General features: G+C 48.3%; 2 protein-coding genes across 3 annotated transcripts in view; one reads left to right on the forward strand and one right to left on the reverse strand.

Moving 5' to 3' along the window:
• The window catches only part of LOC147692642 (uncharacterized), a 159062-nt gene extending 148461 nt beyond the window's left edge, over nucleotides 1-10601 (reverse strand). Inside the window, exon 1 of one of the 2 annotated variants that reach the window (XM_086938824.1) lies at nucleotides 10189-10601. In XM_086938824.1, coding sequence (XP_086794950.1) covers nucleotides 10189-10212 — 24 coding nt within the window. In that variant the 5' untranslated portion in view covers nucleotides 10213-10601. The remainder of the gene's footprint in view (nucleotides 1-10188) is intronic. The other variant, XM_086938825.1, reaches the window with a different exon arrangement.
• A 28-nt stretch (nucleotides 10602-10629) lies between these two features.
• Nucleotides 10630-26795, forward strand: part of FANCD2 (FA complementation group D2) — a 1101131-nt gene continuing 1084965 nt past the window's right edge. The window contains exon 1 of the mRNA XM_086938826.1: nucleotides 10630-10753. The gene's annotated coding sequence lies outside the window, so the exon portion shown is untranslated. The remainder of the gene's footprint in view (nucleotides 10754-26795) is intronic.

Below are 26795 nucleotides of genomic sequence, written 5' to 3' on the forward strand. Positions count from 1 at the left end.
CTCCCCACCCCTCGTCCAGTGCACAGTCCCCAACCAGAAGGAAAATACAGCACGCTATGCCTCGCTTGGAGAAAAAGTTCAGTAACAAATCATTGGGCAGGCCCCATCGGGCTTGGAAGCCGCAGAAGGCGGAGGTACCTAGGGCAGGTGAGCTCTCTAAATTTCGTGAGCAATAGGGAATGAAATGGCTGCCAGAGCTCCCTGAATTGCTCCACATCTCCCGCCACCGTGAGGGACATTCTCTCCATCCCCAACACATGCCACAGCCTATGGAACCAACCTGTGGTGGATGGTATCGTAGCAGTGTGCCAGTGTATTAAAATGTTTTGGACTGCAGAGCCTAGAGCTATCGCTATCTGTCTGCCCCTAAGGGATCTGAGGGGGTACATCAAGCCATTTGGAAGCCCCAACAAGGTGTAAGCAGGGAAGCGTGGTAATTCAATGTTGAAGTGTGTATCAATATTATCTAACACTTCCTTCCAGTAAGGCTCCAGCAACGGGCATTCCCATAGAATGTGCGTGAGTGTCCCCCGGTGCCCGCACCCCCTCCAACATGTGTCCTCCTTGCTATGATCAAATTCATGGACTCATGATTCATGGAGACCTTGGTCAGATTATCAGTGAGCCCCATGTGGTATGCCGAGTGCCGTGCTCTATAAGATATGTGCTACCATTCCCTAGGGCTTAGTGTCCTCCCCAATTCCCTTTCCCAGCGCTCCCTCCCGGGGTGATAGCTGTGTGTAGCAGGTGGTTTCAGAAGCTTGTAGAGATCTGTGATCAATTTGGCATCCGATGTGCGCGATAAGAGCCACTTTTCGTAAGCAAGAAAAAGCCTATCGGCTGACTCTCTCACCTGCGGCTGGAGGGCCCAGTGGCGAGCCTGCATATAGCGGTGTCGGTCGCTCTCCGGTAGTGAAAACTCCTGACGAAGTTGGGAGAAGGGGACAACCCCTTCAGGGCTATACAAATGGCACAGGGCTCGGCACCCCGCCTGCCTCCTATGCGTGAATGCCCCTCTCTCCAGTCCTGGTGTGAAATCTGGGCTGTCTACTAGCGGTGTGAGCGGGGACGGAAATGTGGTGAGACCGTGTGGAAGGTTAGTAGCATCCCATACCCGTAGGGGGACCCTCGTAATAAAGGAAGCGTAGAGGTTTTTTGGCCTATGGGGACGACGCAAGAAAGGAATCTCCTGCAAAGGTCTCCCCGCAACCGCCTGGTCCTGGTAGAGCCAATGTTTATCGGACTCCCATCTACTCCATTCCACTAGATAACGGAGCTGCGCAGCCTGGAAGTATTTGCGGAAATCTGGTATCCCCAAACCGCCCGCTTCGGGGGCCAGCAGCGAGAGGGCTCTTCGCATTCTAGGCTTCTTACCCTGCCAAACAAAGCGTGAAACATCTGCCTGTAGTTGCGGTATCCACCCAACCGGCGGTTGGAGCAGCAGGGCCCGGAAAAGATAAAGTACTTGTGGCAAAATCGTCATTTTGACAGCAGCTATCCTGCCCAGCCAAGAGAGTGTCCCGCGAGTCCATCGCCCTAATTCCTCCCTAATTTTTGCTCCTGATAATTGGCTGATACCATGGCCGGCAGAGTGGGCGCAATCTGAATCCCCAGGTAAGGTACTGCACCCGAAGACCAAAGCATAGGAAACCTGTGTTGCAAATAGGCTCTGGTAGCCGGCTTGAGGGAGATGTCTAAAGCCACCGACTTCCCCATATTCATTTTAAACCCCGCTACCGTGCCGAAGGAGTCCAATTCCTCTATACACGCCGGAAGGGCCGTCCGGGGTCTGTCAATGGACAGGATGACATCATCTGCGTAGAGGCTGATAGCGTGCGTGAAGCCCCCCATCCGGATTACGGTCACCGCAGGATTATCACGCACCCGTTGAGCGAACGGCTCCATATAAAGAGCAAAGAGTAAGGGCGAGAGCGGGCAGCCCTGCCGGGTACCGCGTTCAATGTCAAAGGTCGCAGACGTAAACCCGTTAACCCGGACTACAGCAGATGGTTGCTTGTAACAGTTAAGAATCATGGATCGGAACTTATCCCCTATCCCCGCTTTCATTAAAACGCGCTCCAAAAAGGGCCAGTGGACTCGGTCAAAAGCTTTCTCTGCGTCCACCGCCAGCATCATTCGTTCTCCCGCAATCCGGGAAGCCTTCTCTAAAAGGTGGGCAATCCGTTTCGTATTGTCCACTGTCTGTCTCCCAGGGACAATCCCTGCTTAGTCAGGGTCGATGAGACCGGGCAAGTGAAGAGCTAGGCGCACAGCCAAAATCCCAGTGTACAGCTTCAAATCAATATTTAAAAGAGAAATCGGTCGGTAGGACCCACAGTATTTCGGATCCTTCCCAGGCTTAGGGATAACCGTAACAGATACCCGAAGTAGATCAGGTGTAATAGCTCCGGGATCAGCAAAGGAATTGAAGAGATGCGTCAGTACGGGGGCTAAAGATGTGCAGAAGGTTTCATAATAAAGGGCCGTGAAGCCATCGGCACCAGGCGCCTTGCCATGTTTAAGTCTGGCAATAGCAGAGATAACCTCCTCTATCCGGATGTCTCTATCCAAATATTCCGCCTGCAAAGGATCCAGGGATGGCAACGTAACCGAATCCAAATAGGCAGTCATAGCTATCTCGTCCGGGGGCTCTCCAGTGTAAAGGTCCTTGTAAAACTCGCGGAAAACGGGCACGATCCGAGCGTCCTCCGTCTCCACGTTCCCTGCCTGATCAGAAATTTCCTTAACTAGCTGATTCTGACGTGTCACCCGAAGCTTGTGGGCCAGCAATTTGCCACAGCGGTCACCTCCAGTATAAAAGGTGTGACGCAGCCGGAGTGCTGCATACTCCACCCGATCGAGATCCAAGGCTGCCAGAAGCTTCCTCGCTTCCTTAAGCTGCCTCCAGATCCGGGGAGCCCCAGTCCTAAGATGTATCTGCTCCAATTCTCTAACCCGACCTGTGAGTTCATCTCTCTTGGCCTGCCGTTCTTTGTTGTCAGCCGCGGAAATTGCCAAGAATTCCCCACGGATCACCGCCCATTGCATGGCCCGGCTAGTGTCGGCGTTGTCATTATGGGACTGATAGTCCCGGATCGCCTCCTCAATACGGACCACCACCTCCTTCCTATGTAACAGCGTGTCACGTAGACGCCATGTTCTGGGCCGAGAAACGGCCGGCGGCAAACACAACGTAGCCTCAACTGGGGCGTGGTCCGAAAGGGAGATCACACCTATCTCCAACCCCGAGGTTAGCGCCTGCACCGGGGAGGTAACCAAAAGATGGTCCAATCTCACGTACGTCTTGTGTTTATGGGAATAGTACGAGTAGTCCCTATCCGTGGGGTGCATGCGTCGCCACAAATCAAGGAGGTCAACCTCCTCCAGCTGAGCCTTACGGTCCGCGGAGAGTTCCCCTACCTGCGGGGAGCGTTGCGCCGATCTATCCATTGCAGAGTTAAAGACCATGTTGAAATCACCGCCGAGTATAATATGACGGTCCTGGGAGGAAGTGATATCCTCAATTGCGGTCTGCAAGAAGCGGTCCTGCCTTTCATTAGGGCTATATAGGGACCCGATCGTAAACAGGAGGCCCCCAATCTTGAACCGATATGCAAGGAGCCTGCCCTTTTGTTCGGTAAACTTGTGGAGGACCTCTCCCCTAAAGTGTCTGGCTACTAGTATCGCCACCCCCGCCGTTTTAGTAGTACAAGAGGAAAAGAACTGTGTAGGGAACTTATGAGAACGGAGTCTGTGCGTGTCTTGCGATAGGAGGTGCGTCTCCTGGAGAAGACAAATGTCCGCCTGGGTATTCTCCAGAAGTGAGAGCACCGCCCGTCTCTTGACTGGATTATTCAGCCCCCGGACATTCAGAGTCACTACCTTGCAAGTGTCAGGAGGCATGCAAAGGGGTGTAGCAGGAAGCAATGGGGCCCCACAGTACCAGGGCAGCAGGGGCACAAACGCTGCCGTGTGATAGAGGTGACATAATAGGGAACAGAGCACTATCACGTGTGGGGCAGAAGTGATCGATCAAAACCAGAGGCCCAGCCAATGTCCGGAGAGCTATAGGCAACAACAAGCACTGGACAGCCCACCCCGTCCCCCCCCTCTCCTCAGCAAATCAAATAGAAAGTCAAAACTGTAATTGCGGCAGTCAAGTCTGAGCAAACCAAGAAGCATATGCATTGTCTGAATAACAAGGAACCCCATTGTGCACTGGACGATCCCCCCCCCCCCGCCAACACCCGGATCCCTCCCCCCTGCCTGTCCCCCCCCCTTCCAATCCCCCCAAGAACTGTTTCCACCCCCTCCAACTCCCAAACTGACCCCAGTCCCCACCCGCAACTGGGACTGTCCCAACAACCCCGACCCCACCCCCCGGATCCCCCAACATCCCACCAGAAACCAGTGTCCAAGTCCGGTCCGTAGCGGACAAGCCTGTGGAAAGTCAAAAAAGTGGACGTCCAGCCACTACGCACTACCCCGTCCCCCCGCCCCCCCAAACCTGCGTTAAAGTCATGGCGATGTCAATCTCCCCCCGGAGTTCATTCAAGCTGTCAGCGCAACTTCACTTGTCGCAGCGTCGGTGACTATAGCTCGTGGCGCGTCATCCATGTCTGCAGCTGCAGTAGGCGAACCCGGTCGCGTTGAGGAGGCCGACGACCGCCGGCCAGGGATCGTCTGCCAGCCATCCCTGGTGATACGGCGCTGGCGAGGTGTGAATGTTCCGTCGTCCGTAGCAGTGATACCCAGCACCCCACATGTATCCTGAGGAGAACGCAGCTGGTGTAGAGTTCAGTTCCACCGAAAAATAAGGCGGAAAGGGTGCCCCCAGGAGTATTGAGTGCCATGCTCCCGAAGAAAATCTGTCGCAATTTTAAAGGCCTTGCGTTTCTGCAGGGTGGATGCTGCAAGATCCTGGTAGAGTGCCACACGGTGACCCCTAAAGTCCATGGACGGTCTCTTCCGTGCCTCGCGGAGTATTCGTTCTTTCGGGGGATAGTCCGGCAGGAAGGCCAAGATGTCCAGGGGGGGCGCCGAGGCCCTGCGCTGTAGGCCTACTCTGTGCGCCCTATCGATATGAATAGGGAAATCAGCCGATTCACCCAGCACTTCTCTGAATAGGTCCCGCAGGTATGCAGCCACATCCTCCCCCTCTTCTCGGGACGGAACACCCCGGACTCGGATGTTGTTCCTCCAGGAACGGTTTTCAAGGTCTTCGGTATGTGACTGAAGATCAAGATTCTGGTCCCGGAGCCTTATAACCTCTTGCTGCAACTGCGTAATCTCCTCGTCCCTGGCATGGCCAGCGCCTTCCACCGTTGCCACTCTTTCTCCCAGGCCATCCACCTCCCGTCGTATCTCCCGTACCTCACCCGCCACCTCCTGCTTGAGGGTTTGGAAGTCGTCCCGCAATGTGCCGAAGAGGGACTCAAGGAAGGATCTCGTGACCGGGGGCTCCCCTCCACTCGCTCCTTGGGAGCCGCCCGGAAGACTCGGGGATGGCTGACCCCTATCCTGTCTCGCGGCATTCCTGCCCAACATGTCCGGTAGGGTGCGATCCCCCTTCTTGGACCCTTTGTTGTTCGCCATTGAGTCTACTAGGGCGCCTTCCGGAATGTTCTGCGGAGCCTCGACAAAGCCGCTAGTCGATTCTCCAGCCAGGCCGCTACCAACAGCCTCCAGCAGGTCTCGCCCAACGAGCAATGGAGCGGCCCACGATCCGTTCAACCCGGGGACTGGCGTCCCACCCGAGTCTCCAGGCCCGGCCCGTCCGGTCCTGTGCCTCGTCCACCACCGCCGACACCACTGGCAAACTCCCCGACTCCTCTTCAGATGGCCCCCCTCGAATCGGTCTGGCAAATTCCTCTCAGGCACCTCAACATGGGGGGCCGCGTTAATTCCCAATGTACCACCGCTTTACCTCCAAGTCTGTACTGGACATTTCACACCAAACGCCTTCTTCCCCAGTCTCTCAAAGGCGATGAATCGGCGGCCGAGGGATCGCATCCGGGGGAGGACACAGGTATCCAATCTCCGCTAAATCCCTCCGCAAGGGCGCCTCCGGGGCTCCTGGAGAGGTAGGACGCAATCTCGGCGCCACGTGCGAGATCTTCCTGGGCCGTAGTATCAAGTCTCTCGACCCCCTTCTCAGTACTTGCGGTTCCAGGGTCGCAGTCCTCTACCCAGAAGGTACCTCCGCTGGGTTATCAGGCGAGCGATTCCTGGTGCCTTCACTGTCCGGCGGTATAGGCCAAAGCCACGGCCTCGCGTAATGCCCAGCCCCGCGGCTCCCTCCTTCGATGCCCCGCCTCCGGGCACCAAGCCACTCAACTCCTCGGGGTTCACCGCAGGGTGGGGTGCTGTGGTGAAGGTCGGGGTCAGACGAGAAGCAACGGTGGCTCCTCCGCAGTCACCAAGGCGGGCGGTCTCCCAAACCAAGCCTCGGCTCTACTTCCGCTCCGGGCCAAAGGCCCTCCTCGCACCCGGCCAGGACTCCGGGACCGTTCAGCCTCCAATGCCGGCGATTTCCGCCCTCACAGCCTCCACTCCGACATCCAGCGTCTATATCTCGCCAAATGCACGGTCCCGGGGGGGAAGACCAGTGCTAAATTAGTAGGTTAAGGGCTCAGGTCCGGCGGAGCTCACAGCAAGTGCGACCGCTCAGCCCGCCATCTTGGCCACGCCCCCCAGATAGTTTTTTAAGTCCAAAATGGAGGAAATAATATGGTGAGGTTCCAGACTAGAATGGGAGGGGATTGGAAATGTGAGAGGTGGGTTTCAAGTGTGCGATAACGGAGAAGACTTCTTCTGTTATTGGTTTGAAGTCAGTCCACTTATTCCTGTCTTTCAATTTTTGGAGAGCCTTTTTTTCTTTGGTTATTCTAGGGGTACACCAGTCATTAGTTAAGTCTTGGGAGATTTACCATGGTACAGTGAGAGCCCATGCAGCAGGTGGGTTGGGAAATCAGACTGCAGTCATGAATAAAAGAGGGTTTAATTTTTACAACTTGGTCAGTCCAGAAGTTGGATATTTGTGCAAAGCGTTCATTGGTGACTATTATTTCGTGTTGGGAGGTGAGGGTAGTTTGTTGTTTTATTATGTTGAAGAGCTCCCTTGGTCTATTCTTCGCAAGGTCAATTTGGTTGCAAAAGAAAGAGGCTTTTGTCCTAAAGATGTGTTTCCTATAGGAGAGCAGTTTGGCTTTTAGGAGTGAGAGGTGTGCTGGTGAGGGGTTCTGTCTCCATAGCCTTTCCATCTGTCTTATTTTCCTCCTCTCTTTGTTAAGATCCAAATTGAACCAGGATTTAGAGTGGATTTTTCTAGAATGCTTTAGTTTGAGTGGTGCCACTTGGTCAAGAACATCTGTCATCGTTGAGCTGTAATGGGTGGTGAGGTCATCTACCGTGTGAAGGAGAGGTTGAAAATATAATTGGACGCTGATTCAGGATTCCAGCTCTGTTGGTGGAATTTGTTTGATCTTCCTTGCCAGGTGTGTGGGTTTGTTGGATGGGATTCGGTAGGATATGGGGGAGGTCTTGAGATTGAATAGTATTAGACAGTGGTCCGACCAGTAGCTGGGCATGATGGATCGAATAGAGACAAGTTTACTACTGGTAATAATCGAGTCTAGGGTAGTGCCTTTAATAGGAATGAGTCCATTGCAGAGTTGCCTAAGATCATTCATCAAAAAGGTTTTTTAGGCTACGGACTGTGGTGTCTTCTGTCTCATTCCAGTGTAGGCCGAAGTCACCTAGGAACACGTCATTGGTGTCAGTAAGGGCAAATCGTGTTATTAGGCCAATTACTTCTCCTGAGAAGAGTGTGCAATCACCAGGGTGGTGTAGATGGTGTGGAATTTGGTAGAGGTACTGCCTATGGTTGTGATTTCGACTCTGACGAATTCAAAGGTCGAGTAATTTATGACCTCTAGGGTGGTAAGCTAGGTTTCTTTTTTGTGAATGAAAGCTAGCCTGCCACTCTGTAGCTAGTATGTCCTGTTTAGTGATAGAATAGCCAGGTGGTGTGAACAGGTCTAGGATAGAAGTTGAGTGTTCGTTAAGTCAGGTTTAGCTTAGGAATGCAATGTCGATTCCGTCAGCCAGTATAGTTTCAGCAATTTCTGTGGCATGTTTAGCTGCTGAAAAACAATTCAGGAGCAAGCATGTTAGAGAGTTAGTACTATTACTAGTTGAGTGAAGCGTCTGGATAGTGGTGCATTGAATGGGTGATCTAAGCGATATGTTAGTTTGAGGGACTAGTAGTGGGAGGCTTGGATCCACTTACTGGGTTATTGTGATGTATGATTTGTTGAGTGATTCCGCTTCCATAGATGATAGGAGGATGAGAGCTGGGTTGTGTCTGTGGGACATGCGGCTCAAAGGAATGGAGGTCCAGCAGGTTTGCAGGCTGTCTCTTGGAGATCTTATACAGGGAGTACATTGCTGTATTCTTGGAGTGGGAATGAGTGTTAGCTTGGCTTGAATCACAAGGTCGTTTTTTTACCTGAGAAATGTCATTGGCTAAAGATTCAAGTTTTTGTTCTGTTCGGCTCAGGAACTGGGTAAGTGTGTTGTGGAGGCTTCCTATTCTGAGTGAGTGTGGACAGGTGGCTGGCCCGGTGTCTGTAAAGGGCGGATGCACTTCAGTGGAGGGGAGGACAGTGTCATTGAGGTTGGAAATGTAGAGGGTTTGTTTGAGAAGGGTGGATCCTACAATAGAAGGCAGGATTGTGTTTGAGGGGGGCTAAGCGGTGAATGATCTAGAAATGGGGATGGTATTCTTGTGCACAGTGTGTGTGTTGGGGCTGTGTTAGGGTGTGTCCGTTATCTAAAGTGGGTGCGTTGGAGGTCGAACTAGAGCTTTCTTGACTAAGGCAAGGAGCAGACGGTGTGGAGATGGTGCAGGGTGAGGTAGTAGGTGCCTGAAGGCGAATAGGTTCTAAGTTAACGGTCCAGGGTAGAGGTGAGCATAGTGGTTGCAGCACAGGGCCATCTTGCGTTAATAGGGGGAGAAGTGGCAAACATTAGATAGCTAACAGTGGTCATTTTGGATGCAAATCCAGGAGAGAAGCGGCAGACAACAATTGAATACAGTTTTCCTTATTATAGTATCTCAAAAAAAAGAATAAGAATCCACCATTGTACAACATATCAAGTATATTGCCAGTGCATAGTTAAGCAAGTTCTAATTGAATGTGCTTCTTAATTTTGACTGGACAGTAGGTCATCTTCTGCACTAAACAAGGGGGAGCGGCATGCATATTCCTGATCTATGAAGAAGCCCATGTGTGTCCTGGCCCTGTCTCCCCGTACTTTTAATAAATGTTTTAGAAGAGGTCCAGATCGTTCCGAATTTGCTTATCCTGTTATCTAATAAGGTAGCAAACTGTTCCATGGCAAACATTTTCCATAGTTTGGAAAACCACATATTGAGGTGAGAAGGGTTTGTTGTTTACATGCTTGAGCTATTGTTAAGCGAGCTTCGAGCAAATAAATGTGTGAGGAGTTTACACGTGTGTGTAATTAACATGCATTTCATCCCCTCCCTCGTATCTCCCGCTAAGAATACCAAATGGTGGCAGATATCAGTTACATTTCGACCAATATCTCTCACCAGAAAATCTGGACCTGGTTGGTCACAGTACCACCACACGAATCATAGCGCCCCTTTCACCACCCCCCCCTCCAGAATGACTCTTGAGAGCCAAACAGTGCATAGAGTCTAGCTGGGGTAAGATACTATTGCATATTAGTGATTATTATTTCTTAGCATTTATAAGCAATTCCTTAACAAAACCTAGGTAACAAGAATGTTTATATTTTAAATACCACAGGACTATGTGCATATTTGCCATGAGGTATCATGTCATGTGGGACACCAACAGCAGGTGCCATGTTGGGATTTGTAAGACAATACTCAGAATGATAAAAAAAACTGTTATTGCTTAAAAAGCCTCATATGTCATATATGACCCACGGCCACTTGGTAAGTGTATGCAGCTCCTTGCAATTACTCGCTCCAAATTCATGTAGAAAATAAGTCCCTCCTCATAATGATGCTTTCCAAAATATCAGAGATGACCTTTAGTGGGTTCATCAATAAGCCAATCGTGTGAGACTATTTTCTTTATTGTTTCAGAAAACATGCCAACGTGTGAGGACAGAGTCCTGATCGATTCTTACCTGAGCAGAAACCTCTTCAGACATTTTCCACAGGATGTCTTATGCTGGCTATATATTAAGCAAAAGCAGATTTGATGACTGGTGGACTTGATAGTAGACAAAATGTGGATTAACTGTTCAACGATTAAGTCTCATCTTGTTCCTTGCTCTAAAGGGACGGGATATGAGAGTCGGAGAAAAAAAAGGGTCTGGAAGATAAATGACGAGGAGCAACGGAGGCTTGGTAATGAGAGGTATCACATTACGGATATAACTTCGTTCTCCTATTTATGGGCGCACAGTTGACAAGAAGATATTGAGAATTAAAATGGCAGATAAGCATAACACTAGTTCTCATAGGAAAGAAAAATCATTGTATCCAATGGGAGCTATACGCTATGGCTGGGTCCCGTCAGTTCGATGATGCTGCCCTCGGCAGGCCACGCCTGGCAGCTTTGCCGATTGCTCCGCCCAGCACTGTGGACATGCCTGGGCTGCCTATGTAAACGAAACGACCAGCGGCTGTCAATACTTCTGCCCTGAACCGTACAACTTTACTGCGAGTATCACCGAAAACTACCAGCGGGTATGTGGCGGGTGTAACAATAATATAAAATCTGTCAGATTTTAATTGTCGGCTACCGCTACTTCCAGCTTGTCAAAAGGGACAGTATGACGGACACCGAAAGTATTACCCTGGTTCTTTTGAGCAAACCTGGATGCCCTTAAACGTTACTGGCACGGGAAGGAGTAACGCGGCTCGACAATTGGGACAAGTACAAAAATTAAGCTTCTTGCGGCATAGACGCGCAGTGTTTAGCGCGAAAACATTTCAAAGCTGCTGATTGGGCGGGTGCATCTTAAAGGTACAGCACGCTGTACAGCCTGAGCGTGTCTTCGGATGTTGTCAGGCTTCTTGGTCACATGGTTTCCACCAAACTCAAGGTTGTGTGGCTTATCATATGTGTCGTTTTGGGATTTATTGTTGAAAGTCACTGCTAACTTGAATTAAGTGGAGGATTTGTTTTGTTAAGTAGTAAAGGTAAACACGAGCAAATCTACTATTCGTATATATATGTGTATAGAGATAACTCTAACCACCAGTATATGTAGTAGACCCTTGTACTCACTACCATTCCTATGTGATTCTTAGAGTTTATCCATTTGTATCTCTTCCTTGAGTGACTTTACAACTTGTACATTTGCAATTTTCTTTGTTTGTATCTCTTCCTTGTGTGACTTTACAACTTGCCCATTTGCATACTTTTTCGTTTTGTATCTTTTATGTAACTCATGTAATCCTAAGTCCTTATGTATTGCAACTGGTTCTTTTGTAAAGCGCTCTGACACTTTCGGGTAATGTTCGCGCTATATAAAATTGCAATAAATAAATAGAGCCATTTCTGGCTTGATAAACAGTGCTTGCTTAGCGGAGTGTTGGTTTGTATGCTATTATAGACTGAATACTTATTTCTAAGGGTAGGGTTTGGTCAAGTCCTAGGTTCGTACTATGCAGCATAGTCTAGTTTTTCCACAAGCTTTAAAAAACACATGACCGCAGTGATTAAAGTGATGAAAGTCCCAGTTAAAATCAGCCCCAGTGCTTAGTGTAACTCCCAGTAATGGGGCTAAACAATCGGTAAATCGAAACACTGTGTAATACTGTGGAGAGAACTGTTTCTGCAGTTGCTCTGTCCTTTTTGCTGAAATCAGGGGTGCAGACATATATCAAATATTCTACTTGTCTGTGGGACGAGCTTCTTCAGAAATCTGCGTGTCCTGTAAAAAAAAAAATACTTGTCACCTTTGGTGCTATGCAGTGAGGTGCAAATTATGGCAGTGTTCTCATATCGGAGGTCTGATAATAGTCTCTTTGATTATACCAGAACTCATTAACTCAGAAGTTAAAATCTAGCCAGGCTGTGATTTTTGCCTCCCTTTTTCAAATCTACATACAGAATATGGAAATAGTGCCTGATGATAATCATCAACTCCTCTCCAATCTCTTCCTATGTTGGAAAAGGCATTTCTCAGTCTGGGAGGAGTGTTTTATTCCAGACCTTGTCAAAACTAAGGGCCTGATTTAGATCGCAGCGATACAAAAGGGGATGATGGACGGAGTGTTTGAGCAAATCAAACACTCACCCCCAGTCAACTGATCTGGGTTTAATCCATCACCATTCTTTAGCTCACTCAGCCACCCCAGTTCAGACATGGCCATATGCAAATCAGTCTGACCCTGTGCCTCATGGGAACAGTCCAGCCCGAACTGCCAAGCCATGTCTTCCCTGAACCGGAAACAAGCATCCTGGGACCGGTTTCGGATTCATAATCCTCATCAGCCAGGCTATCTTGAATCCAGTGGCCAAGTGAGCAAGGGACTCGCGTCTGAGCATACCCTGCCAATTTAGGGCGAACAAAAGGGGATGATGGACGGAGCGTTTGAGCAAATCAAACACTCACCCCCAGTCAACTGATCTGGGTTGATTGGTTCAGATGCTGCGTCCATCACCACCCCCTTTTGTACCACTCTGATTTAGATCGCGGCAGGCAGGTTACTTCATCACAATGGTGACTGATAAGATATCCCATCGCCGACATTTTAATCTCATTCTATCCTATTGAATTTATTTTTTGGCAGACTGGATATCTGTCAATGTTACGATGAAGTAACCCATCAGCCGAGATCCAATTCAGGCCCTTAGTTTTGACAAGGTCTGGAATAAAACACTCCCCCCCCCCCCCCCCCCCCCCCCGACTGAGAAAAAATGGGGTGGAGATAAAGTCAATTTACTGTTGTTTAGCAGATTTTCAGATTGGCAAATATACACATATATTTATTCATGTGGATTATTTTGTTGCAAAAAATATGATTCCTCAAAGTGGTACTTAAAGTTGCACAGTACTTTAGGAAAACGTTTACTTCAAAATGCATTATGTGTATATATCTTGATTTGAATGCAAACGATCCTAAATCTTGCTTTCATGCTTCAGCATGTACATGAATAGAATCAGTTAACACTTATAATCAGGCAGCACTTAGGGAGCATTATAAGTGACTTCAAACTTACATTTTGCAGAGGTGTATACAGTTTTATACTGGAACCACTCTCGGTAATGCTAGCCGAGCTCACAGCAATTCTTGAGAGAGCTCACTTTAATAGTAATAGCTTTAGTATTCATAATAATACATACAAGTTTGAACAACTTGTACATATGGGTTCAAATCTTGCCTTTAGTGGCATGCAAACATTTTCAAACATCCATACTGCAGTCCTGAAAACTGGAAGGCAGTGAGATAAAATAAAAATGAAAACTAGTTGCCTTTGATACCAAACAATTAATCTAGGGCGTCAGGTGGTGGAAATTCCACACTCCTGGGAAAGAATTGGGGCACAGACATTTGTATGCTGTTTTAATTGTCTGTAATTAGTACACCATGTTTAAAATTCTTTTTTAGGTCTCGCTGGCGGGCGCTGCCGCCAACGAGACTTATAGTCACAGGACGCCACTAGAGACATTGCTGCTACTTCGCGGATCATCAGGAAACCTCCACTGCTCGCGGAACCCGCTTCGCGGGTCCCGCATCGTCACTGCTGTCAGGAACGGACCATTGAAAGCTGTTGTGGGTGACTGACAGGGCTGCAGGGCTGCGAGCGCCGGGGCCGGGACTCGGTATCCCAGGAGTCCCGGCAACCCCGAGGCTGTCACACCTGGCCCGCTCTCCCTGACCGCCCCGCCCCACTCACACATCACTAAAAGCCCTGGCTGCGGTTTTGTTTGTGGGACGCCACTAGAGACATTGCTGCTACTTCGCGGATCATCAGGAAACCTCCCCTGCTCGCGGAACCCGCTTCGCGGGTCCCGCATCGTCACTGCTGTCAGGAACGGTCCATTGAAAGCTGTTGTGGGTGACTGACAGGGCTGCGAGCGCCGGGGCCGGGACTCGGTATCCCAGGAGTCCCGGCAACACCGAGGCAGTCACACCTGGCCCGCTCTCCCTGACCGCCCCGCCCCACTCACACATCACTAAAAGCCCTGGCTGCGGTTTTGTTTGTGGGACGCCACTAGAGACATTGCTGCTACTTCGCGGATCATCAGGAAACCTCCCCTGCTCGCGGAACCCGCTTCGCGGGTCCCGCATCGTCACTGCTGTCAGGAACGGTCCATTGAAAGCTGTTGTGGGTGACTGACAGGGCTGCAGGGCTGCGAGCGCCGGGGCCGGGACTCGGTATCCCAGGAGTCCCGGCAACACCGAGGCCGTCACACCTGGCCCGCTCTCCCTGACCGCCCCGCCCCACTCACACATCACTAAAAGCCCTGGCTGCGGTTTTGTTTGTGGGACGCCACTAGAGACATTGCTGCTACTTCGCGGATCATCAGGAAACCTCCACTGCTCGCGGAACCCGCTTCGCGGGTCCCGCATTGTCACTGCTGTCAGGAACGGACCATTGAAAGCTGTTGTGGGTGACTGACAGGGCTGCAGGGCTGCGAGCGCCGGGGCCGGGACTCGGTATCCCAGGAGTCCTGGCAACTTTGAGGCCGTCACACCTGGCCCGCTCTCCCTGACCGCCCGCCCCACTCACACACCAACGGCTCAACCTATTTAAGGATTTGTGAATCCCGCTGCGCGGGAGCGCCCGGGGCGAAGCCCGGGCAAAGGGCGGGCCCTCTGAGGCCCTCCGAGGCCAGAACAGGCCGGGGCGGGCTTATCGTTTACTCCTGTAGTCCACCTAAGCAAGGAACGCTTTCATTTGGCATTACTCTGTTTCTTGTATATTTATTTACGTTATTGCCAATACTTTTATTTTGCTTTTCCATTTGGTCACTAGTACTTTTTATTATTAGCCTTTGTTTGCATAATCTTATTGTACAATATAGAAATGTCATCACCCATTCCTATACTGACGGTTGAGGGGGAGCCAAACGGGGTACGCTAGATAATTTTGTCATTAGGACGGTCTCCACGATTGATAGGGACCTAGCCTTAGCCGAGCGACGTGCCAACAGGCGCCGCTCGATTGAACATATTAAGAGTAAAAGATCCTCAGAGGGTCCCATTTTTCCTGGTCTGCCTCTGCTAACTGATAGAGCCGAAGGTCCTAAGAGTCCAGACCCTCCGCTTGATTCCAGTATTCCCCTACTGCTTCAGGACAGGGTTACCACCCCAAATTCCCTGGCTGTTTCTAATTCTGTTATCAATCTTTCCGCCTCGCTGGTCAGTATCCTAGATGAGGTGGAACTTTTGACAGACACCCTGCCAGTAGTGATTGAGCCGTCTCCTAAGACTAATAAACGGCCCATTGATGCGGAAGTACACCGCAGTCATGGTCCTCCACCTAAGAAAAGGAGAAGGAAGGGCCATGGTACAGCTAGGAAAAAAGCTACGTCCTCCCCCTGCATTAAAAAGTTAGATCATCTACCCGCAGGCTTACCGTCTCCGTCTGCTATGACCATTCATTCTCCAGATCAGCAGGGACTAGACTTATTGGTGAGTATTGAGAAAATGATTAGATCGTTTACTTTGCCCTTGGTGGAGAGGCTTAAGAGGATAACTGTTCAGTTGGATGATCTAGAGAAAGCTCCTAAGGGGTCCCATAAGAGCACCATGGACCCATCTGGGGCACTTCTTGCCCCTACTCCTAGTATCGTTCCCCTGGCTCCTGTGCCTCGGATCCAGGACAAAAACACCAAACAACCAAAAAGTATTGTGTCACAGGTTACTGCAACTCCCAGACACGATACTAATAGTCAGGATAAGGAAGTCACGGGGCGTACGACACCTAGCTGTCCTTAACCCAACCCCATAGCTGCAGATGTCACGGTCAGGCCTCATATTCCCAAAAGACATAGAGTCAATTTGTCCCCTGAAGCGGCCCCTTTTGTGGTAATTTTAACGGGTGTCCCAGTTTTAGAAGCAGGCAAGAGGGAAGACCAAGTCCAACTCAAAAATAAAGCCATTCACTGGCTAAAACAGAACCGGCCCTTATCCCTTCACTTAAATGGTGAAATACTTACGGTTCAACGACTTGCATGGTTGGGTCCCAGCCCAAAAAGCATCTTAGGGGACATTATTATAATTAGTTTTAAAGATAAAAGGGCGGTTAGCCACATTCTGAACTGATCCTCCCCCACAAGTAACAGCTCAATTACCCCTAGAGAACTGCCTTATTTCTATCCCAGAAACTGTTAAGTCCAGTGGTAAAGCCAAGATCGTGGGTTCCCAACGTGGAAAGCTTAATTAGGCCATCTAGGCACCTGCAGGTTAACTATATGAGGAGTCAACGTTATCATCCCGAGGGTCACTACCATGCTCTTAGACCTCCATTCGCCCCGTCGTTAGTAAATCCTGCACATTCTGTCCATTTGGCCTATTCGGATCCCTGGAATCAGTATCCAAATGACCCTTGTGCTCCACCCGATCCTTGGCCATTAAACCGGTTCCAAATTCCCCTCAATAATCGTTACGCCAGTTTGCGAGACTTGGAGGGCGTGGACTGACTGAGTCGCAAAATCTCTGCACCAATTAGTCCGACAATCTTTTCATCTCCAGCACCCATTGACAGCTGCCCAGACATTCTATCTGGGCTGCGCCATGTCACCGCCCCAGTCATTGCTCCAGGGCTGTGCGACGTAACTCATTCAGACACTACTTGTAAATTGGGCTCTGTTAACCCCGAAGTTCTTGAAGCCAGTACTGAAGTAATCATTTGTAACCCAGGCTCCGTTATTCCCGAAGCTTTTGATGCTAGTACAGCTAGACCAGAGGTCTTCAAACTTTTCCAGGTTAAGCCCCCCCAGCTGAATTCCCCCAGATGTTGGGCCCCCCCACCACCCGACAGAAACCTCGGGAATCCGGCACACCACATGATCGACTGCCACACGCACACCACGGGCCATATCCGGCAAAAAATGCTCAACACAACAAGAGTGCCTAGCAAACTGCAGGCCTGTGAGTGGGTGTGACGAAACGACAGAGGCGTACCAGACAGCTCAAAACACAATCCTCCAAGACAAAATGTGCGCAAATTCTCCCCACTAGGATGCCCTGCCTTACACAGGACACAGATCAACAACAACACCACCAACATGAATGTGACGGGTGTGCCGGTGCCCAGCCACACCTAGACTCTCAATCTGTGGGTGAATCCCTGCCACTGCCATCCTCAGGCTGTGCTCCACATCCAGTTCTAAACGGTACCTAGTCTTCAACACCGCAAGTGCTGAGAACCCAATCTCACAAACTCCCCAACAAATAAACAAATACATTGTAGGATGTAAAGCACCATGCACAAGTGAACCATAGGGAGGACCGCCGTGATGAACCCACTATAAGGAACACACCATGGGTGCTTCACCAAGCGGAACCCAAAACATGGAACCTGACCTTGCCCATGGGGGCCCGCATTCAAGTAGCAGCTGGACGTCACGCAAAATGTCACACGCATGATGCATAGATCCCACATATGAGCACACATAGAATACAGAACAGTAACACATAGGCAAGGGAGCAGCCAAACAATTCAAATACCTTCCACTCTGAACCACAACTCTCATGGCACCAAGAAAGCAAAGGAAGTCATCACAACCCTCCCCATCCATCATGTACACCTTGTCATCCACCAACTCCCCCACCATTCATTCCGTCCCTCCATCTGAGTCCCATCCACATCCAAACCCCTTCAACCACTTGCAAACCCATCCACCTTCCATCCCTCCATCCATCATCTCACCTCTTCATCCCTCCATCCACCCCCTCACCCATCCATCCATCATCCATCCATCCCTTCACCCAATCTATCCCCTCACCAATCCATCCAATCTTCCACCCATCCATCCATCCACCCACTCATCCATCCAACCATTCACCCAAGCTATCCTCCCACTCATCAATCCACTCCTCCACTCATCCATCCACTCCTCCACTCATCCATCCACTCTTCCACCCATCCATCCACTCCTCCACCCATCCATCCATCCACTCATCCATCCAACCACCCATCCAGCCATTCCCCACCCACTCATCCATCCACCCAGTCACTCATCCATCCACCCACTCAACCCCCCACTCATCCATCCACCCATCCATCCCGCTCTCCACCCTCCCCCCACGCATGCATGCACTCTCTGACCCACCCATCTCCATGCTCCTCTCCCATCCATGCACACACCTGCCCATCCACTCTGCCAATCATTCATCCATGTCATCACTCATCCATCCATCCATCCTCCCCCTCTCTCTCCATTCCCCCCTCACCCAGCCACCCATCCCTCCATCCACCCTTCACCCATCCACCCACTCATCCATCCACTCATCCACTCATGAATCCATCCATTGACCACTCATCCACCCCTTCACTCCTCCATCCATCCCCCCGTCTATCCACCCTCCTCAATCACCCATCCATCCCCACATCCACCCCTTCACTCATCCATCCATTCATTCATCCCTTCACCCATCAATACATCAATCCATCCATCACCTCTCTCATCCATCCACCCACCGACTCATCCACCATCCACCCCCCCATCGATCCATCCACCATTTCTCTGATCCATCCACCCCTCCACCCATCCATCTACCCTTCCAACCATACACACATCATCCACTCCCATCCATCCCTCCACTCATGCATCCATCCTCTCTCCCACCATCCATTCACCCCTTCACTCACCATCCATCCCCTCACTCATCCATCCACCCCCCACCCATACACCCACCACTCCACCCTCACACCTTTTATGATTAAAATTCGAATCTGCAGACCAACATCCCTGAACACCGGGTGCCCACACGAGTACCGCAGACCAGAGCCCACTGTCCCGATTCATGGCCCAAACCCGGATTGCAACCTCTCCCTCCCTTCCCAAAATAACTGAAGGACTCCCGCCCCCCCCAACTCCCCCTCACTCCCACCCCCCTTGAAAGGCTGGGGCCCTGGACCAGAGCCCACCCTGCCCAACCTTCTCTCCCTTCTGGGAAGAGCTAACTCTCCCAGGAGGGGGTTAATTCACAGAGCTGACAGCTTCAGCTGCAGTGGGAGGCAAGGGGTCTCCTCTGCTAAAACTGAAAGCGTGTCTGTTTGTTTGCTTTCGTTTTTAGCAGAGGAGACCCCTGCCTCGCACGCTGTTGACTCCGTGAATTGGCCCCCTCCTGGGAGAATCACCCAGACAAAGAAACGGGCACAAAGGGAAGATCGAAGTGGAGTCCGCGCCCCCCTTGGGATGGCGCCACGCCCCCCCAGGGGGGCGCGCCCCACAGATTGAAGAACCCTGAGCTAGACAGACTTGTGAGCTTCCTACTGTTCGTAGCAATAGGGCACTAGCTGTTAATTCTAGCATACCAGGGAATACCGAGTTTCTATTTTGGAATATTGCAGGGATCAGGGATAGGGTTTTGGATTCTTCTTGGGTTGAGTTCGTTAGTTCCTTTGGATTCCTGTGCCTCCAAGAAACCTGGACCACTGAGCCTGTTCATTTAAACGGGTATAGTACTTTTCATGCTGCTGCTCTACCTTCCAAACGTGGGAGGAATAGCGGGGGGCTTGGTATATATATTTCAAACTTGCTGGGTGTTGAGAATATCAAGGTTGTCAAATTAGGAACTTGCCACCAGATTCTATTAATTCGTCTGGCTTCCAAGTTTGATATTATCTTGATTTAACATTTATAATAATTTGAATAAATGTTTAGTCGCAGACCTGGTGTCTTCCCTGACCAAAGACTTATATGGGGCTATTACCACAAAAGGGAGGGATTGTATTATTGTTTGCGGGGGGATTTTAATCATAATTTGTGTGATCAAGTGGGGGGGCTGTGGATTTACAGGGGCAGGTGTGGAGGTTTCATCTCCACACTTTTCCCATCTGGACGGGGGCGAATCGCTAAACGAAATGTTGGCATCATTTAACCTAGACTTTGTCAATAGATTGTGCTCCCCTTGTGTCGATTTCAGTGCAACTTTTTGTGGGGAGAGGGCATGGTACCATTATAGACTTTATTGTTGCCTCAGAAAGTCACGCCACTTGGTATACAGGCTATACTACTCACTCTGTAGGGTTTAGTGATCATCTTCCCCTTTCTTTTGCCATCAAACTACCACAGGTCCAGCATAATACATTGATAGAAAAATTGTCATGGTTAAAATTCTGCGATATGCCCAGACAAAATGGCTACGCTATCAAATGGAATCAGATTGATGTGGAGGCCATGCTCGCCAAGATTGTCAGGGGATCCCTTGCCTCAATCGAAAGGTGTCTAGATGTTGAGGCCTCTCACGAGGAGACCCTGGCAGCCTTTGAGTCTATCACACGAAACATCCGAGATAGCCTGTCCCGACAGGGGAGAGGTTCTACTCCCAGGCCGACGACCAATTCTTGGTTCGATGCTCCCTGTTCTAGGGCACATTTCCATCTCAAGGCTGCATTACACAAAAAGAATAGGGACCCGGCTGAGGTGGCTACTTGTAGAAAAATCTATCGTCTATCCCGAAAGAATTGTAAGAAGAACATCAAACAGGAGGCTTGGAACAACTTGGTTTCTGCTGCACAATCCAAGGACAGTGCCCAATTTTGGCGTGCAGTAAACGCACCTTTCTTTAACGTTACAAACAATGCTAGGTTAGAGGTTGCCATTAGCGAAAATTCCTTGATCAACTTCTTTTCGGAAGTCTATAATCCGGAGGGGACCACAAAGCTAGTTGACATGGAGGGCATAGATAAGGAGGCATCTCGGATTTTCCAAAAAGTAAACCTGGAAATTTCTATTGGCGAAATGTCCATCGCCATAGAGCAGAGCAGGGGAGGTAAAGCCCCAGGAATAGATGGGGTTCCAATCGATTTGTTCAAATATTCAGTCGACCTATGGTCCCCTATATTGAAGAGAGTTATGGACGCAAGTAGTGAGCTGGGTTTTCCCAGGACCTGGTCCGATTCCATCATCATTCCCATTTTCAAGAAGGGAGATAGAGAGAGCCCCTCCTGTTATCGCCCTATCTCCCTTCTTGATTCTTTTATGAAGATTGTGGGAAGGGTTGTTTTGAATCGGCTATTATCCTGGGTAGATGAAGCAGGAGTTCTATCCCCGGTGCAGTACGGATTCCGAGAAGGGATGGGTACTGTGGAACAGGTCCTGAATTTTACACTCCTTCAAGGGAAATACGTTCAGGCCAAGGCGGGAAAATTATATGCAGCATTTGTTGACCTAAGTGCCGCATTCGACTGCGTTAGGCACGATCGATTGTGGAAGGTGTTGGAAAACCTTAAAATAGAAGAGCCTATTATTTCTTTTTTAAGGCAACTTTACGCTGGGGCAAGGGCAAGGGTTAGATTTGGAACCAGCGGTGAATGCACCAAACCCTTCCATGTGAAACGTGGAGTGAGGCAAGGGTGCGTCCTTGCGCCTCTTCTTTTTAATTTATATACCAATGAATTAGAGGATGTCCTGGTGTCCAAAGTCATTGACTCACCCAGAATCAATTCTAAACAAGTGGTGTCCCTTTTATATGCGGATGACGCTGTCATTATGGCTAGGACAGAGAGAGGACTGCAGTCAGCCTTAGACGCTTATATCAATTTTATGGAGTCTAGGGGCTTGACTCTAAATGTTAAAAAAACCTTCGCGATGACGTGTGCCAGGGGTAAGTCTAAAACCTGCAAACTGTTTGCACGCAAGGAAAAAGTGCAGACCACTAAAACCTTTTCATATTTGGGAGTAGTCCTTGAGGGCGGGGGACGTTGGGGTCCAGCAATCGGGAGTAGAATCCTGTCGTTTAAAAAAGCAACTGCAGCACTCATGGCTTTCTCGCTTAAGATGGGAAAAAGACCCCCTGCAATCCTACTTAAGATCTATTCGGCCAAATGCGTCAGTACAGCCATTTATGGGGCTGGTGTCTGGGGTATCCAAGACACCAGGGAATTACAAATTGTAGAAAACGCTTTTTTAAGGTTTATTTTAGCTGTACCTTTTTAGTTTATCTGTGTTTAATTACCACGCAGAGCTGGGGGTCCGACACATCAGCGACCTGATTGCGATGCAACCACTATTACTCTGGCTCAGGGTCTGGACCGTAGCGGAGCTAGAACTAAACAGAGAGATCATTCGTGATGTTATGGCTCTTGATAAATCTCACAAAATAGCGTGGTTATCTTACATTCAAAAGTTTTGTCTAGATATGGGGAAACCCGAGTTTTACACTGCACCAGAGGGGCTATGTAGGATCCAGAGGAAAGACCTGAAGAAAGATTGCTGGTATCATCTGGAATCCCTGCGGTTAGGGGTAGAGTTGAATAAAGTTTCAGTAGTGCGGCACCAAATGTTGCTTACATCGGGCAATATGCAACCCTATTTGAATTGGTGCTCCAGGGGTTTTGACAGGTTCCTACTTACCAGGTTCAGATTTGATATCTTTTATCGCCTAGTCTCATTTCCCCATATCAACGATTGGTCAAAGAAGCTTATTAATTGCCCATGCGATGGGAGAGCTGAACAATCAACACTTCATGTGATTTGTTTTTGTGGTTTTTACCAAAAAGAGAGAGCCCGATGGATTAAACCACTCTTGTAAAATCATGGTTCCTGGCACCACTGTCGTCCAGCTTTATTGTATCTCCAGGTTTTAAATGATGAATTGTGTGTGGCTATCATGATCGGATTCTTAAAGAGTGTTTTTAGAAAAAGGAAAAATTTAATGTGTCCTTAAATCTATTGTATTCATAGTTATTTTTTCCTTCAATGTATTGTTATATTTGTGTACATTATGTATTGATTTCTGATGTTGTTGCTTTTATGATTTTTAACTTTACAAAAATCGAATAAAGCTTTTCTACTACTTGTCACAGGGTTTACCTCCAAGGGAGACAGACCTGGAGACAGACCTGTGCACGAGCCGATTGTAGTATGGGCACGAGCCGATTCAGGTCTGTGAACTCGCTTCACAGTGGAACAGCTTGTGTGCAGCAAGTAACAATTATCACAGCATGAGACCCCACTTATCACAGCATGTCAACAGGCGCCCCAGGCTGCTGGAGCACTCAACTATAATTAATGTGCAGTTGAGTGCTCCAGCAGCATGGGGCGCCTCTCTGCATGCTGTAATAATTATCACTTTGGGGCCTCATGCTGTGATAATTAGGGCGGCATGTTCTTTTTGCAGCACTGAACATTTTCAAAGAAGGCGAAGCAGCGACATTCATTGGAGACACTCACCCTCACACCCTCACACCACCTGACCCCTCACACACCTCCTCACCCTCACACCCCCTCACTCTCACACATCCTCACCCTCACTCACCCTCTCACCCTCACACACCCTCTCACTCTCACACCTCCTCACCTTAACACACTCTCACCCTCACTCACCCTCTCACCCTCACACCGCCTCACCCTCACCCTCACACCCCTCACTACCCCTCACCCTCACTACCCCTCAACCACCCTCACACCCCCTCACCCTCACCCCCCTCACCCTCACACATTCTCACCCTCACTCCCCTCACATACCCTCACACACCCTCACACACCCTCACTGACCCTCACACCCCCTCACCCACCCTCACACCCCCTCACACCCCCTCACCCTCACACCCCCTCACCCTCACACCCCCTCACTCTCACACCCCCTCACTCTTACACCCCCTCACTCTCACACTCCCTCACCCTCACACCCCCTCACCCCCTCTCACCCTCACACACTCACACCCCCTCACCCCCCTCACCCTCTCACCCTCACACACCATCACCCTCAAAAACCCTCACCCTCACACCCCCTCACCCCCTCACCCTCACTCACCCTCACACACCCTCACATACCCTCACCAGCATAGCATAACAAAACATAGCATAGCATAACGAAACAGAGCATAGCATAGCATAACAAACAAAAGCATAGGATAGCAAAAGCACAGCATAACAAAACAAAGCATAGGATAGCAAAACAAAACGTAGCATAACAAAACATAGCATAGCAAAACACAACAAAGCATAGCATAACAAAACACAACAAAGCATAGCATAACAAAACATAGCATAACAAAACAAAGCATAACATAACAAAGCATAGCAAAACAAAACCTATCATAGTAAAACAAAACATAGCATAGCAAAACATAGCAAAACACAGCAAAACACAGCATAGCATAACAAAACAAACCCTAGCATAACATAACAAAGAATAGCAAAACAACACATAGCATAGCATAACTTAACACAACAAAACAGCAGAACAAAACATAGCATAACATAACAAAACATAGCATAACATAACATAAAACAAAGCATAGCATAACAAAACATAGCATAACAAAACATAGCATAACAAAACATAGCAAAATACAACAAAATATAGCATAGCATAACTAAACACAACAAAACATAGCATACATAACAAAACACAGCATTGCAAAGCATAGAAAAACATAGCATAGCATAGCATAAGAAAACACAACAAAGCATAGCATAACAAAACAAAGCTTAGCATAACAAACCATAGTATAACAAAGCATAGCATAGCATAACAAAACATAGCATAACAAAACATAGCATAGCATTGCATAGCATAATAAAACACAACAAAACATAGCATAGCATAACAAATCATAGCAAAACACAACAAAGCATAGCATAGCATAACAAAACAAAGCATAGGATAGCAAAACTAAACATAGCATAGCATAACAAAACAAAGCCTAGGATAGCAAAACTAAACAGAGCATAGCATAACAAAACAAAGCATAGGATAGCAAAACAAAAAATGGCATAGCATAACAAAACATTGCATAACATGACAAAACATAGCATAACAAAACACAACAGCACATAGCTATTTTTGTTGTGCTGTTTTGTTATGCTATGTGTTGTGTTTTGTTATGCTATGTTTTGTCAATGCCATTTTTTGTTTTGCTATCCTATGCTTTGTTTTGTTATGCTATGCTCTGTTTAGTTTTGCTATCCTATGCTTTGTTTTGTTATGCTATGCTATGTTTAGTTTTGCTATCCTATGCTTTGTTTTGTTATGCTATGCTATGTTTTGTTGTGTTTGTTATGCTATGCTATGCTTTGTTATGCTATGCTATGTTTTGTTGTGTTTTGCTATGCTATGCTTTGTTTTGCTATGCTATGTTTTGCTATGCTATGCTTTGTTATGCTATGCTATGTTTGTTATGCTATATGTTGTGTTTTATTATGCTATGCTTTGTTTTGCTATGCTATGTTTTGTTATGCTATGCTATGTTTTGTTGTGTTTGATATGCTATGTTTTGCTATGCTATTATATGTTTTGTTGAGCTATGTTTTGTTGTGTTTTGTTAAGATAGCTATTTTTGTTGTGCTGTTTTGTTATGCTATCTTAACAACAAACACAACAAAACATAGCATAGCATAACAAAACAAAGCATAGGATAGTACAATACAAATCAAACCCCCTTTTCTCCCGAAAAGTGGGTTTGGTTTGTATTGTACCCGGATGACACAGCCGCATCTTGTTATCACTGTTTATTGCAAATGTTGTGGTTGCAACTGAGTTATGATTACATGTAATGGCACTCCGAGCGAAGAGGAGACGCAAAGACTTGCACGAAACCGGGACATGCACGAAGGCCCGGGACTCAGTTGCCTGACTCGTATGTCATAATATAATAGCGTCTAAATAGTGAATGGTGCTGTCGGTGCGCTGATAGCAGAACACTGGGATAAATGTTTTGATGGGCATGATGTGTACAATGCGTTAATGAAGATGATAAAAATGCCAATAAAAAAGAGTTGACAACAAAAACAAAGCATAGGATAGCAAAACATAGCATAGCATAATAAAACAAAGCATAACAAAACATTGCATAGCATAACAAAACATAGCATAACATAACAAAACATAGCATAGCAAAACAAAACACAACAACACATAGCATAACAAAACATAGCATAGCTTAACAAAACACAACTAGGCATTGCATAGCATAACAAAACAAAGCATAGGATAGCAAAAAAACATATCATATCATAACAGTTTCAAATATTTATTTCGATCATAAAAGATATACACAGAATAGAATAATCATTAAAATGCATATAAAAACCCAATAAGAACAGTATATGTATATACTTAATACAATACAAATCTAAAAATGGGTGAGCTCAAATACAGGGGAAGAAGAAGAGGTGTTCACAGTGTTGTGGTGCCCTTGATTATACGAGCGCGTGCCAGCCACATTGCAGTCAGGAATTTTGCCATAGCAAACACTGTTGACGGAGATAGATCCGACTTTAGTACTCTGTAGGCCGAAGCATATGTTCTGAAGCCCAAGTTTTTTAGATGAGGGACCAACCAATGTCTCCTAATTCTGGTATTGGCTCCACAGAACAGGACCACATGTAAGTCATTCTCCAATTTGTAAGCACATGCCGGGCACGCCCCTGTCTCCGATCCACCTACCCAAGCCTTTGTGAAGGACCTTAAAGGGAGAGACCCGTACCTCCATTGCAGAAAGATCTTCCTTGTAAGCACCGGTGTCATGCCATCCAGGACACATTCATGGCTGTACGAGTCTTTGATTTTAATGAAGAGATCTGTTAAGGACCCCTCCCGAGTGGTATCCAGTGTTTTTTGAAGCATGTGATTGTAGAACAGAGTAGAC

Source organism: Lissotriton vulgaris, chromosome 9, assembly GCF_964263255.1.
Source record: "Lissotriton vulgaris chromosome 9, aLisVul1.2, whole genome shotgun sequence".
NCBI classification, from domain to species: Eukaryota; Metazoa; Chordata; class Amphibia; order Caudata; family Salamandridae; genus Lissotriton; species Lissotriton vulgaris.